At 47.9% G+C, this 14299-nt stretch overlaps 1 protein-coding gene across 1 annotated transcript in view; it reads left to right on the top strand.

Moving 5' to 3' along the window:
* The window catches only part of LOC142587196 (proto-oncogene tyrosine-protein kinase receptor Ret-like), a 352467-nt gene that overhangs the window by 281143 nt on the left and 57025 nt on the right, over positions 1 to 14299 (top strand). The window contains exons 8-9 of the mRNA XM_075698074.1: positions 905 to 1172; positions 7092 to 7115. Coding sequence (XP_075554189.1) covers positions 905 to 1172; positions 7092 to 7115 — 292 coding nt within the window. The remainder of the gene's footprint in view (positions 1 to 904; positions 1173 to 7091; positions 7116 to 14299) is intronic.

Genomic DNA, 14299 nt, shown 5'->3' with positions numbered 1-14299 from the left:
AGACGCAGGGGTGACCCCGCGCCACCCGGCTGGGGCATGTGCCACCCAACCACCGTGGGCATGTGAAAAGTCAGCCGAATTTACCCTTCTCCAGGCACGTTCGACTGCCAGATCACTCCTTTGAACGCGTGGGCGTTGTGCTCTTGCAGTCTCCTTTCCAACACACCCGTTCACGCGAGCAGAGGGAATCTTTTTTCATCCATAAATTTGGAACGTACGCTGAAGGAATGAATGAAAGTCCGGGACGGCTGACGTGCCTCCGGGATATGCAGTGGTAGTGGGGAGCGCGGGTACATGTTCTGTACTCGAAAATTGAGACTGCCGAATATTTACGCTAGCAGCGAAGTTAAATACACTTGGTTACTGCAATATTAGCAGTTTTTGTCTATTTGAGCACTGCGCCACCAGGTGGCTGAACCATGCAGACCGCTCACGTTTACGCCTCGGCCCCTCCGCCCCAGCGCCTAGTCCGCCTGCGTTTACCCGAATACCACACAAGCTAAAACTCTATTCTGAGTGACCTATTGCCCCTTCTAGGAATCTTCACGAGCCGTAGTGGTGTCAGTTGAGCGCTGAACATTCGAAAACTGCACCACACGGAGGCTCCCTAACTCGGCTCCCTAAAACGGCAAGCCGAAGGACGTACTCGCTGCAACGGGAACCTACCGCTACGCTCCGCCCCTCTGCACTTCTCCGACTAATGTCTCCCTCCTTTATTCTCTCTCTCTTCCTTACTTATTCTCACTGGCCTATATATATATATATATATATATATATATATATATATATATATATATTGGATTTGGAAAGCTGGTGCCCCCCCCCCCCCCCCGCAGCAAAAATGAAAACTTTCCGCGTATGGCTGTGGCTGTCAGTAAGCCTCTTCTTTTTTGATGACTCCTAGGTCCTTTCGTCGATGACAGCGCCGGCGTCCAACCACCGCTTTCGGCTCATGTTGGACGATGGTGACGCGGTGGCCGCAGCTGCGCACGCGTGGCTCGCGGTTACTCCGCACACCGGCATCCTGTACGTGACCAATGCGCAGCGGCTGCGCGAATTCAACGCCTCCGAGACCAGCGTGCTGCTCGAGGCCTCGTGGGAGGAAGAGGAGGAGAGTGGCCTCGCTCGGCGGCACCTCTACCGCGTGGAATTGCACATCCAGGAGACCGAAGGTGGGGCACCCCGACTACATGCTGGTGTTGCTAACCTCTGATGATATCATAAGAAGCCAACAAACACTGACACCGAGGACAGCATAGGGGAAATTACTTGTGCTTAATAAATGAAATAAACAAACGATAAATTAATGGAAATAAAAGTGGATGAACAAACAACTTGCCGCAGGTGGGGAACGATTTCACAAACTTCGCATTTCGCGTGCGATGCTATACCAATTGAGCTACCGCGGCGCCGTTTCCCTATCCACGTGATTTCGTTCCCCACCTGCGGCAAGTTGTTTTTTCATCCACTTTCATTTCCATTAATTTATCGTTTCTTTATTTCATTTATTAAGCACAAGTAATTTCCCCTATGTTGTCATCGGTGACAGTGTTTGTTGGCGTCTTATGATATGACTAATAAAAATCGGGCCCCTCGGTTAACCTCCTTTCTTCTAGTTTAATCCCTGATGTGCGATCACCACGATGGTACTCCTAGAACAACTACCTTTGCAACAAAATACTGTGTAACCTCGTTACAACGAAGTCGCGGCTGACACTAAGATACCTCTGTTATATCCGATACTAGTTATAAACACGTTTGTTACTTGCTGATATTGGCAAGAGACATATTCATGCGTTAGCATGAGTACTTCACGGACGTTCCGTGGGCTATCTATCTATCGATTTACCTATCTACAGCTATTTAGCTATGTACGTTTGTATATTGTATCTCGCCATTTTCCCGACAACCTGGGTCAATATGTAGTCGATGGTCGAATGGTTAGAGCATCGGGCTGCTGTGGTGAGGGAACAGGGTTCGAGACCAAACGTCCGACCAACTGGAGTCACTGAATACGTGGAAATGAGCTTGTCCATTTTAAACAAACAACTGTAGCGCATACTTCGCGCGCTGACGATCATGACTGCAAAGTATTATGTTGCTGCCCACCGCCCGAAAACAGCTCAAATTTCAAACCAAACGGCGCGCGTCCCCCCTTTAATTTGAGGAAGCTTGGCTCCCAGCCAGAGTGTCACGGTCACACGCACAAATGCCTCATCGCATTGCTATTTACGTCACGTACTCAACGTGACTAACCATCCCATGCGGAAGGCGCAACGCCGCCGTTCTAAATGAACCGCCCAGCAAAAAAAAAAAAAAAAAAAAAGGGGGAGAGAAGTAAAAGCGGGGCTCTCGACGCCACGGGGCGGCCCTCGACTCCGGCATGGGAAAATGCAGAAAAGGAACGCCGCTTGGGAAGACAGGGGTACAGAGTGTCTCTGTTGGCAGGGGAGCGCACCTCCAAGCGGCATGGCGAAATGAGAGTTAACTTCTTCTATCACCACCTATAATTAACCAATATGAAAAATTATTTCGGTAAAACATCCCCTACAGAAATGGTTTTACAGCTTCCTGTGTGCAACCAAAATTTGCAATGGGGCCTGGTTAGAGGTCCTTTAAGGAGACATTGCGGGCATCACCGTACATAGAAGCGCACACGAGACAAGGGAGCAACAGACTGCGGCCAATGAGGCGGAACTTGCTGCAAGCTAACAGCTCGCAAGCAGTCCCGCGCAGAATGCACCGTGGGCCTATCCTCACACCTTTCAACAGAATCTGCTGAGCTTTAGTACTCGAAATAATTCCCTCTCAAATATCGAGCTTTTGAAAGAATTTCCTCTTCTATTACGGGAACAATTGTATGGACACTCCAAACGCATTTCTGCCGTCGGCGTGAGGTTCCGTATAATGTCCAAGGGAAATGACGCCGTCTCCGCGCGCCCTACGCTGTATGTGCGAGTGAAAGCGTGCGAGAGGAGCCGACGATCGCGGCTCGACCTCGCCCGCGCGCGAAAGGCATCGAATGCGAAAAGGAAGCGCGCAGCCTTCTCTCGCGCGCGAGGCACCCACCGTTGCCAGGCGCCGGACCGAGGGGAAGGAGGGGGAAGGGGCGCTCTCCTGCGGCTGCAGCTGCGCATGTGGCGGCTGTGCGCGGTCGCGCGGCCGTATCTTGAGAGCGATCTACGTTGGGGGTAGGGTCGCGGTAACATCGCTGAACGATTAATCTATTACAAGTATCCCGCAAGACGATTCAACTTCGTCGATGTCCACCTTTCATTTAAAGGAGCACTGACACAAAAATTTCAAGTCGAGATAACTTGTGAGATCGATTTAGTTGGTCACACACACATCGTCTATAAAATATCAGCGGCGAATATCGCTTAGCACATATTTAAAATCAATTTTGAAGTACGTGCGCGCAGCCAACCGCAGAACAGAGCACCTCGCGACATTGACATCAACCGGGATTGTAAATAGCCAAGAAAACGCTACGTCATGCTGCTGCGTCACGAATTTTCGTTGGCTGCCATGCGGCTTACATGTGCTCTTCTCCTCTGTTGTTGCTTGTTCTAGCTGTTGTACTTGTAGTGGGACGCTCTCCGTGTCGCTGCAACTGCAGTTTTTGTCGTGTCCATCCGGATATTTCCCACACTATCAGCTTGGCTGCGCTGCCACAGCGTTCAACGCCGATTTGTTGCGTCTTACCATTGATTGTGGCCGATGCGAGGGTTTTGTTGAGGTTCGTCCTCGCCATCGCCGACCGCAATATCTGAGTCGCTAAGTGATTGGCCACGTCTAAAGCGCGAGACACATGGCGCGATTTTCCGTGCGATCTGTAGTACGGCGCGTCGTGTGCGACTTGCCGCATGCGGCGATTCGGGACACATGGTACGAATGAGCGAGCGACGGCCAAGAACCGGCGCCCCTGCGTGGAAGTTCGGAATGCTGCGTAACTTCGAACAGAAAGTGAAAGCAAACGTATTTGCACAGCTATCTTGTGTGAAACAAACGATGGCAATATAAACACGTCTATGCGAGCACTGTAGACGTGTTTCCGCAAGGCCGCGTTAGCAGTATCGGATCCGTTGACAGCCGCCGATGGCCAAGAGCCGGCAGGCATAGCTATAGCTGGGCCGTCGAATCCGACACCGGTGGCGCTTGTGACACGATCGCTTGCAGCTCGTATAACGAAGCGCATATGTTAGTCGGCACAACGTGTACACAGTTATGTCACGCTTAAATTGCAGCACATTTGATTTCATTGGCGCCGACAGAACCGAACGAGCATGCCAAGCGAGCTTGCGATCGCTGGGAGACGATGTAGGCCTAGCTCGCCGGCCGTCTATCCGGGGCCGAGGGTCCTTGCGATGCGTCCGCAGCTCGTAATAAAGCGCCTAAATTCGTCAGCACAATCAATGCCTGAACATTTATGTTTCTCTTAAGTGAAAATACGGTTAGTTTTCCCGGTGCTGTTAGTAGCGATGAGTAAACAGGCCAGTCGATCAGGCGAGCCGCCTCGTACACAGACGATTGCTGGCGCGTCTGCGCTTCGTCCGAGTAGAAATCACACCAACGATTTACTATTTCGCACAACGTTTTATAACTCGCACTCTTTCGAGGTCACTTTATTCTAGAAGTTATTTCGTGTCAGAAAGAAATTGTAGCCCATTTATGTGCCGCCGTCAGCGGCGAAAGAGGCCCGCGCTTCGACCAGGGAGAGAAAAAAAAACAGACATGATTGGAGCGGCGAGGCGGCCGCTCGCCGGCCCCGCCCCGCCGGGTCTACCACGTGGCCATGACGTTCACGCTACCGGCGCTGTCATTGGCTGCGGTCATCCGAGCGATGCGGCAGTCGCACGACAATATTCAGCAAGTTGGTCGCGCACGCTGGCGGCGAACACGTGACCACTTTGGCTTTTTGCGAACACGTGACCACTTTGTTCACACTCCCGTTTGTCCCGTCTCGTTGCTCTCTGGAACCGAAACTTCGACTGGTCGCTACAAAAAAGACTGCAAATAATTACCTGTCGCGCTCTGAAGTAAATGAGGTTTCGTGTCGTGATTATTGGGTCACTAACTACTTATTAAAGCAGAAAAAAAACCACGTGGATTTTTTTTGTGTCAGTACTCCTTTAATCGACTTAATGGATTAGACATGTTCGATTAATCATTTTCTTGAGTTTGACTGGAGTGGCGCGAAAATTTTGAAATCGTACTGGAATGACGGAGGAACATGAGCAGTGACTGTGCGGCTGTGATAGAGCGTCTGCCGACTGTTTTTGCGAGTCCTGAGTGATGCCGAGCTTTGCGCTTCCCTTCTATTCCCCCTACACCTCCCACGCCTCCATGCGGCCCGAAGGCGGAGGCTTGAAATGTCCTCGCAATTCAAGTCACACTACAGCAGCCCAGTCGTTGATCGTCGTGTCACAGCATTCGCGCCGGCTTTGAGCATGTATTTGACATAGCGATGGAGTTCATGTCGATTGCAGCAAACCAATAGCATCCGAGAGTCTATTCTCGCATGCTGGTTGGCATCGGTTTCACCCAAACAACCCAGCCAATTGACATTCCCTCGCTCTGTAGAAAAGAGCACGTGGCTTAAAATCCTAAACCAGTAATTTTCTTTTCAAAGGTGCATATTGCATTTTCTTTCATATTTTAGTAGGATTTCATCTTGCACTTTTGTCATTTTTCTTACTTCTTGTTTACCTGCACTGTACGAGGATTCACTATAGTGTCATGTAGCTTGCTTGATTCTGCTCTAAGTGCCATTTTATAACATATATTGTTCATCTTTTCAAAGGGTACAAGCGCCAACTGTGTTTAGTCTTTAAGAAATTAAACATTATTTTTATAAAACTTTATACACTTTATACATTTGTATTTACTTTGTTCCACCTCTCAAACATTAAAACGCTGTCCTACGAAAATAGACAACTGTGTTTTAACCTTTTTAGGGTACACGGTAAAAATTTCGACTAATCATTTAATTGATAAAAATCCCTGCATCGAAAGCGATTAAAGGCGAAAATGATGAGTGATTAATCATTAATCGAATAAAAAGAATAAACGACCATCTCTAGTTGGGGGCAAAGTCTACGTACGTCGCCAGCTCGTATCTTTGTGCGTGTTGTGCGTCCTCGGTGCTTGCTTTGCGTTGAAGCGATAGACAGCACGAATGTCACTTCGCTCGCTGCTGCTGCCGCGTTTCCTCTCGCCAGCATTTTGACAGCGACTGTCCGCAGTCATTGAGTCTGATGTGTTCATGTTCGCAGTGCGCACTAACACCATGCTTATTAATTTAGTTAGCAACCGAATGTTTACAAGTTGATTCGGCCGATAAAAGTACTATCCTTACTTCGTATGGCTGTCTGCTAATTTGCTATCGCAATCGATGCTTCGCTTTTCTGGCGAAGCTGCGTCTTCTTTATTATAGCGGGGCCCACAATGCCATGAACTTCTCAGGGAGCCATTCAATGAACTGTGAATGGCTCCCTGTGAGGTGTCACTTTCTTGTGCATATCATCTGTGATGCATGTGTTGACGGTGCCTTTGCAGGAGCGGATCAGTAGCGCATTGTCAGACGACAGTGTATATGGAGGCTTAGACCTAGCTGCTTAACACATACGGAAAAACTCCAAATACGCTTGCTAATTTTGTACTCTCCATGCATTGTTTTGTATGCCTGGCAGATAGCGTCCTCTAACTTTTTATTGTTTATTTCTATAAACTCTTATATGCTACATTGCTCTTACAAAGAGTCTGTCAAGTAAACGAAGGGACGGTGAATCATATCAAGATTACACAGATACACGAGCGAGTATGCCTAAGATGTGATGGAGGGGGTAACGTGTATTTAAAGGCTATTGGGATAGCGATAATTAAGGGGATGATTGACTAGACCTGTGTACGCTAAAGAGCCTTGGGAGAGATCTTTACCGGAAAAAAAATTAATGTTTCGGTATGAGGCATTTGTATGAGCTGGTTATGCAGACAGGAAGACGAAAGGGAAGAGAAATACGTAAATATTTTGGTACGCGATTAACTAAGGTGCGAGCCCTCATATTTATTTTTATTTGTTTATTTTACAGATGACCATCACGCAGAACAGTGCGGTAAGTACCAATAAGCTGAACAGATATTTGATCTTTCGTCATCCCAATTAATATTAACAGCAGGGTTTAGCGGCTTTATATTTTAAAGTGAACAGAAAAAAATGTGCTTTTTTTTCTTTCAATAGCAATTTTCTTTTTTCTTTTTTACGCATAGATAGCAAGTGTTGAAGCATTTAACTACATGCTGCAAACTTGTATCTTCATGGATTGAAGAAAATGTAGCCACTATACCTCGTATACCTCGGGTTCAACACAGGCTGGCAGAATAAAACACTTAAGTGCTAAACTATCGCATGTGGTGCGCATCGTTTCGACGAATATTGGCTACTGCGCAAACTCAAGAAAAACATCACAAAAGTGCATCCACTTGTGCAGCACAGGCTTAAAGAAAAACAGCTTTGTGCCTAGAACTGGATTCGTATGCCGGAAGGAAAATGCCCTTTAAAGGGGCACTGAAGGCAAATATTAAGTGGACCTAGATTGAAAGATTAGGCTCCTGCAAGAAGGAATTCTTCATTTGTAACAAAAACAGAGCTTTTTTAAAAGAAAAAAAACGACTTCACTAGAAAATCGAAGCGACGCCATCTGTTGTCGACTATGTTACCTCTTATGTGTGACGCCGGCACCTCTGATGCACAGAGAGCCGCCGCGACGAGTGGTGGGTAGGAAGTGGTGGGACGGGCGAGGCGGTGGCAATCGCCCACCCTGCCGGCTCCGGCCGTCGAGGCTCAAGTGACCGTAACCGGTAACCTGAACCCAAGCAGACCCGCAGAGCGAGTCGCGCAAGCTGCACACCGGCACCCGCCAAGCAGTTAGTCTACAAAAGACATAGCAAAGGCATGGAGGGCGGTCACGTGGAGACGATGTCAAGTCCTCCGCTCTGGCCCGGGCGGTTCAAATTGAGGAGCAGCAGCGGGACCTTCGACGGCAATTTCCTACGCAAGAAATTTGCATATTGACACAGAGAAAACGATGATTGACTTCTAGAAGAATACTCTGATGGTCTAACTCGACTTCGACTTAATTTTTTCGTTTAGAGTTCCTTCAAGCACCTAATAGGTATTCGAGCGAAACCTTTCATAAAATAATTTTCGTCGTCATTAATGTAAGGCAGAGCGTTTAGCCGTAATATATTCACGTACACGTTATTCAGGCCTGAATGGATGTAACTCAAGAAAATACCATGTCGAAGACTGTGCATATCCTTGGCCGAATTCACAATGCTTATTGTCTATCCCCCCCTTCCTCCCCACCCCAATTTTTAGCAAATCTCCGACTACTCTTTACTCCACCTTGACATCACATTGTTCAACGAACCGAGGAGGGGCGCAGCAACATTTAAAAGCCCAAATCAGAAAGGATTTTTTTTTCACAGGAAAAGCTTGCGAATCAACGTTTCCGTGGTCAAATGTGCAATTTTCGCTCACTTTGCGCGAGAAAGTATCTTAAAAGCCACTTATCAGTACTCTCGCCGTGCAAATGAAAAAAAGTTAGGGCATGAATAAAAAAAAGAACCACATTGGCATCATCTCGAAATCAATCTCGGAGTGTAGGTCAGACCCCTAACTAAATAAAGCATTTTGAACCCCGCTACCTGGGTCCTTTCTATTCGGAATGTTGCGTGTCGACTCCAACATCTTCAATCAAGACATCGGGATATTCCCATTTATCGGGACGCGCGTTGCACAAGAAAGGCACGCGAAGTCAAAAATACAAGAAAATAAAAGTAAAATCAAGCGGTTGCTCCCTGGAATTGCATAAAATGGTGGGGGTGTTGCCACACCGACCTGAGCTGGCGCGTCACTGTGCACCCGCTACGGTGCCTGTCTGGCCGGCAATGGTAGCGCTATAGCGTCGCGACTCAGCGAGAGGAAGCGCTACTATAGTATCACCATTAGTTACTGTATAGTGCAAAACATTCATTGATTTGACTCCGGCTAATTCGATATTTCGGTTCATTAGAACTCGATCGAAGGTTGGGGCGGCGCCCATGCATTTATATGGGACAAACTTTCGTTATTTCGATGCCGGAATTGGCCCCCACGGACTATCTTGAACTTGACTGGTTGGCATGAACACGCCTGACCCAAATGGTGACCCCTATCGTGAACCCAACAACTGAAACCTCTGTCTTGGCGGCGCTAGGGGACAGTGAATGCATCGAAGACACGTTACTTCCCGCCGTAATCCCAATTCCGCCATAATACTTCTAAACAGCAGGCCCAAAAACGGCTATTTTCGCCATACCGTCGGAAGATTTTCAAGTTGAAACAACAGCTCACAATGACTTATTACCCGTTTTTGCCCGTTTCCAACACCCTCATTTCCTTTTCAGAGAAAATTGGTAAATTGCCTGCGCGGGTGCAGTCAGATACGAAACCGCGTTTGCAACGTTAGCAACAGCCTATACCGTCAGCCTACCATCGTATATAGCTAGTATAACTAACTAGTATAAGAACGTTGCTCTGGAGGCAGCATCATCGCCATTGTCATCACAAAATCGTAACAAAAGAAGTTCTCGCGTAGCAAGCCGACAATGGAGGCACCGCTTACAGTCTGTTACAAAATATCATTTAGCAGATAAGTTATTTTACATGCTAAGCTAGAGGAAACAAAGCCACATCAGGTGTTTTCGGTGTTCCTGAGAATTGCATGCGTTGCAGGATGAAATAGCACTGTGGTTAGTCTAGGCGTGAACCACCATTATCGTGTATTGTTGTAGTGTCGTTCGATAAATCCGAAATTTCATATTAAATGCCAGTCACATGTAAGATGGGACCAAAGGACAGAGAATCACACACACGCAACGCTAACTTTCAACAATTATTTGAAACAACCATTAAAACGAGATCAAATCCCAGCCACAGCTGCTGCGTTTCGATGGGGGCGAAATGCGAAAACATCCGTGTATTAAGGTGCACGTTAAAGAACCCCAGGTGGTATAAATTATTCCGGACTGCCCCACTACGGCGTGCCTCATAATCATACCGTGGTTTTGGCACGATAAACACCATAATTTATATTTTAACAATTTCATTGTTGTAAGTCAGCTTTGTGTGTGTCTATCTGTGTCCTTTCGTTCCATCTTAGATGCGCTATGCGAATGGCATTTAATATGACGCACCAACAAGCCTAACGTGCAAACTTAGGCGAAATATCAAACGCGCAATGGATTGTACGGAGTACGACATGTTGTGGTTCATAGACAGTGTTAAAGTGCTGTCCGTGTCCGTGTAGATTACATGTAAATGAATTCTTATGCTGTGAAGGTGAACTTCGCTGGTTTCGCTTTTTTTTCTGATTGCCAGAATCGGAGGAATGCTACATTTTTTCTTCTAAAAATGTCGCGTGCGCCGTCCGCGCGTCTTGGATTTCTACTTTATTTAGGAGCTTTAATGACATTTTTAAATTATTTTTCTACTTTTAACCCATCAAAACTGAGTGCGTGTTAGATTCGGAGGTGTGTCGGAGTCAGGAAAATACGTACTGCTAAATGAAACAGCACTGCGATTGGCAGTTTTTTCTTCTTCTTTAATTCGAACCGCCTCATAATTTGGTCAATTCGTCGGTCCTGTCAAGGTCGAATTAGTAGCAGTCGACTGCACCGCATGTAGTGTCGCTTTACGTCGGTGCGCAAGCTGCTACTGAAGAGGTTGATTAGGAGAGGATGAGCAGTCGACCACCGTGTTGAACTACGGTTAATTGCCTCTAACTACGCTGCTTTCAAACAAACGATCTGAAATATTCCAGGCTGTTTTGAATGCCACCTCTCTAATAACATTCTGAATATTACACAGACATATTGAAATGTGTTTAAGATATTAGGATATTAATCATGAAGATTTGTTGCTTTGGTTAAGGAACATTATTGAAAATAATTCTAGGTACGCAGCAGAAGAAATGTTTCTACTTATTTTAGATACACTGGGCTTTCTTGTAAACGAAAAGAATTGTGGTTGGGATCATCCCTTTAAAAAAATGACTGAGTGAGTGAGTGAAGTAACTTAGGTCCAGAGAAGACGCAGGGGAGACCCCGCGCCACCCGGTTAGTCCCACGTGGGGACCGCCAAGCCGAGCTTGACGGCCCGATCGCGGGCACTCTGGACGGCCAGGGTTTGGTCGTTGAGATCGGGGCTGCCCAAGAGCGCAGTCCACCTATCCTCGCCGAAAGAGGAGCCGATGGCTTCATACTCCCACAACACATGGTCCAATGTTGCCCCTAGTCCACAGGCAGGGCAGTCCGCAATGAGATATCTTTCAGGGTATATGACATGAAGAACCGCGAGGTTAGGGTACGCACGGGCTTGTAGAAGTCGAAGGGTAACCGCCCGCGCCCTGCATAAGGCGGAGTGCGGGAGGGAGAATACCCGTCTTGACTGATAGTAGTGCGTGGTGATTTCATTAAACGTAAGCAAGGGTTCCCCGCGGGGCTGGGGGACTGCTGAGGCGCGGTCAGTGAGTCCTCGCGCGGCCTCGTGTGCGCCCTCGTTAGAATTAGAGGGAGAACCCTCAATCGACCCCAAGTGAGCGGGAAACCAAATGAGAGAATGCGGAAAGATACTTTTGGTGCTTTGGAGAATGCGGAGGGCCTGGGGGGAGACCATACCGGTTTGGTAGGCCTTAATGACTGCCTTGGAATCACTATATATTGCCTCTCTGCGACCATCGAGCACAGCTAGCGCGATTGCAACCTGTTCGGCTACCATGGGCCTCGAAGTGCGTACCGTAGCGCAGCAAGTGAGCCTTGAATTGGAATCTACGATGGAGACGGCGAATGCCTCTTGTTGGACATATGCCACGGCATCCACGAAGCTTGCCTCAATGTGGTTATTGCGGACATGCTCGAGTAGAGCTGTACCCCTGGCCCAACGTCTGCCGACGTTGTTTACGGGGTGCGTATTGCGGGGAAGGGGCGCGATGTGCAGTTGAGACCTGATGTCGCTGGGAATCCGCACGGCGTCAGGGCACCGGTCGACAGGATTGAGGCCCATCTCGTCGAGTATCTTGCGGCCCGTCGGAGTGCCGGATAGCCTGAGCAGCTGTGAGTGCTCTTGTGCCTCGATAATCTCTTCGAGCGTGTTGTGGACTCCGAGCTTCAACAGGTTTTCGGTGTGGGTGCTTGCAGGCAAGCCGAGGGCAAGCTTAAAAACCTTTCTGATGAGTGAATTGAGCTTGTTCCTCTCAGCCACATGCCAATTATGCATGGCCGCCGAGTATGAAAGGTGGCAGAGAACAAAAGCATGTATAATGCGGATGAGATCGTCTTCCTTGATTCCCCGGTGCCTGTTGGCGATCCTCCGAATGAGGCCGAGAGCACTCTCCGTCTTGGCGGTGATCTTTCTGAGTGCGGCTCCATTGGAACCGTTAGACTCGATATACATCCCCAATATTCGGAGCGAGTCCACTCTAGGCACCGGAGACCCGTCACCAGTGAAAAGCCGTATTTCGCTTTCGGACGCCGGTTTCCAATCACGATGGCCGCCACCTCTGGGTCTTTCCTTGTAGAGAAGTAGCTCAGATTTTGATGGAGAACATCTGAGCCCAGTGGGGCGGAGGAAGCGCTCGGTCGCATCGATGGCGCTCTGCATGGCGGCTTCAACTTGGCCGTCGCTCCCGCCGACGCACCAGATGGTGATGTCATCTGCGTAGATGGTATGGTTGATTCCTTGAATCTTCGCGAGCTCCTTAGAAAACCCGATCATTGCGATGTTAAATAATGTTGGCGAGATGACTGAGCCCTGAGGCGTGCCGCGTGAACCGAGGGCGATCTCTTGCGAAAGGTATCCTTCGATCTTGAGCTTGGCAGTTCTCTGGCTAAGGAAGGATCGGACGAAGTCGTAGGCCCTCTTACCGAGCCCGAGGCAGCAATATCCGGGAACGACTCACAGAAAGTTGTTTTTCGAAGGTTCATCAATTACTGAGACAATATTCCTGAAGCCCTCAAAAATATGTTTTTTGTTCCGGAAAAGTCAGTCCAGGACGCCTTTGCAGTACATGTAATATCCAGCACTTTTTTCGTCCCATAGCTTCTGGAACTGTTCGTTTCACATTCCCTTGCCTTCTCGTTGTTACTTCCGGCAGAGACTCAGAAGTCTGCATTTGCAATTATGTTGTTGTCCGTCCTGCTCAACACCGTACCATAAGCACTGCTGGTAGGCTATTTTGGGCATATTCAAATTCTGTCATATTGTAAAATTCTGTAATAGCGGCATTTTGAGCCAATCAGACAGCCCATAGCAGCCCTGTGGGTCAATCAAAGCTGACAAGATGACGAATTCAACAATGTTTAGAATAGTACCCCTGGTGTGACACCGAGTGTTTCAAATACTTTTTTTATAACATTGCCCCATAATTACGATAACTAATGACACGATACACAGAAGTTTTCACAGCAGGCCATAGAACACAGAGCAAAATGAATTATGAAAATTGAGCTACACTTAAATCCAAGTTATCGCTAAAAGAAAATTTAAAATACAAGCAAAAAAGTTATGCAGATCCCACGCACTGCAGGAATCGATGTAAGCGAAGCTTCCCGTGCTGGATGCTTTGATTGACAATAATTAGCGGTGATTTTGACGGCTAAAACTTAATTTCTTCAATGTTTAGGCTAACACGAGAGTGGTGAGTTGATGTTAAACGTTACCTTGCGTGCACCACTGCTGTTTGTCTGCGTAGTGCACAGAACACACAGGGAGAGGTGTTTGCTTGAGGCGTTGTTGTGCGCCATATTTCATAACCTCTGAGAGGGTTGAGCATAATCTTTGCCTCAGATCGCACATCGCATTGTGGCAGAAGTATTAAACTTGAACCGGTTACGTGGCCCTACGTGCCAAAACCACTGTGGATTAATTTTGACACCGTGATGTTCTTTAATGTGTCCCAAAATCTAAGTGCACGTGCGTTTCCTATTTCGCCCCTGTCGAAATGCGGCTGCCGCGATTGGGATCAAATCCACGGCCTCTAGCAATGCCATAGCCGCAAAGCTCACGCGGCAGGCACAGAAGTGTTGATTTGACGGTCGACCGCTTCGGTAGTGTCTCCTGGACCGTGCGGTGCGCTTTAATTAATGCCGCTCTACTTCTGTGCGCCCTGCGTAAGTTGCCCGCTTGACATATTTGCATGGCATTTATTTTCAGAAATACGTACGGTACCGTACCTTAAACTTAAGCTTACTCTGTTTC

Source organism: Dermacentor variabilis, chromosome 1 (genome assembly GCF_050947875.1).
Source record: "Dermacentor variabilis isolate Ectoservices chromosome 1, ASM5094787v1, whole genome shotgun sequence".
In the NCBI taxonomy this organism is placed as follows: domain Eukaryota; kingdom Metazoa; phylum Arthropoda; class Arachnida; order Ixodida; family Ixodidae; genus Dermacentor; species Dermacentor variabilis.
Note: the sequence above shows the minus strand (reverse complement) of the source record. Positions and strands in the feature narration are given on the sequence as shown.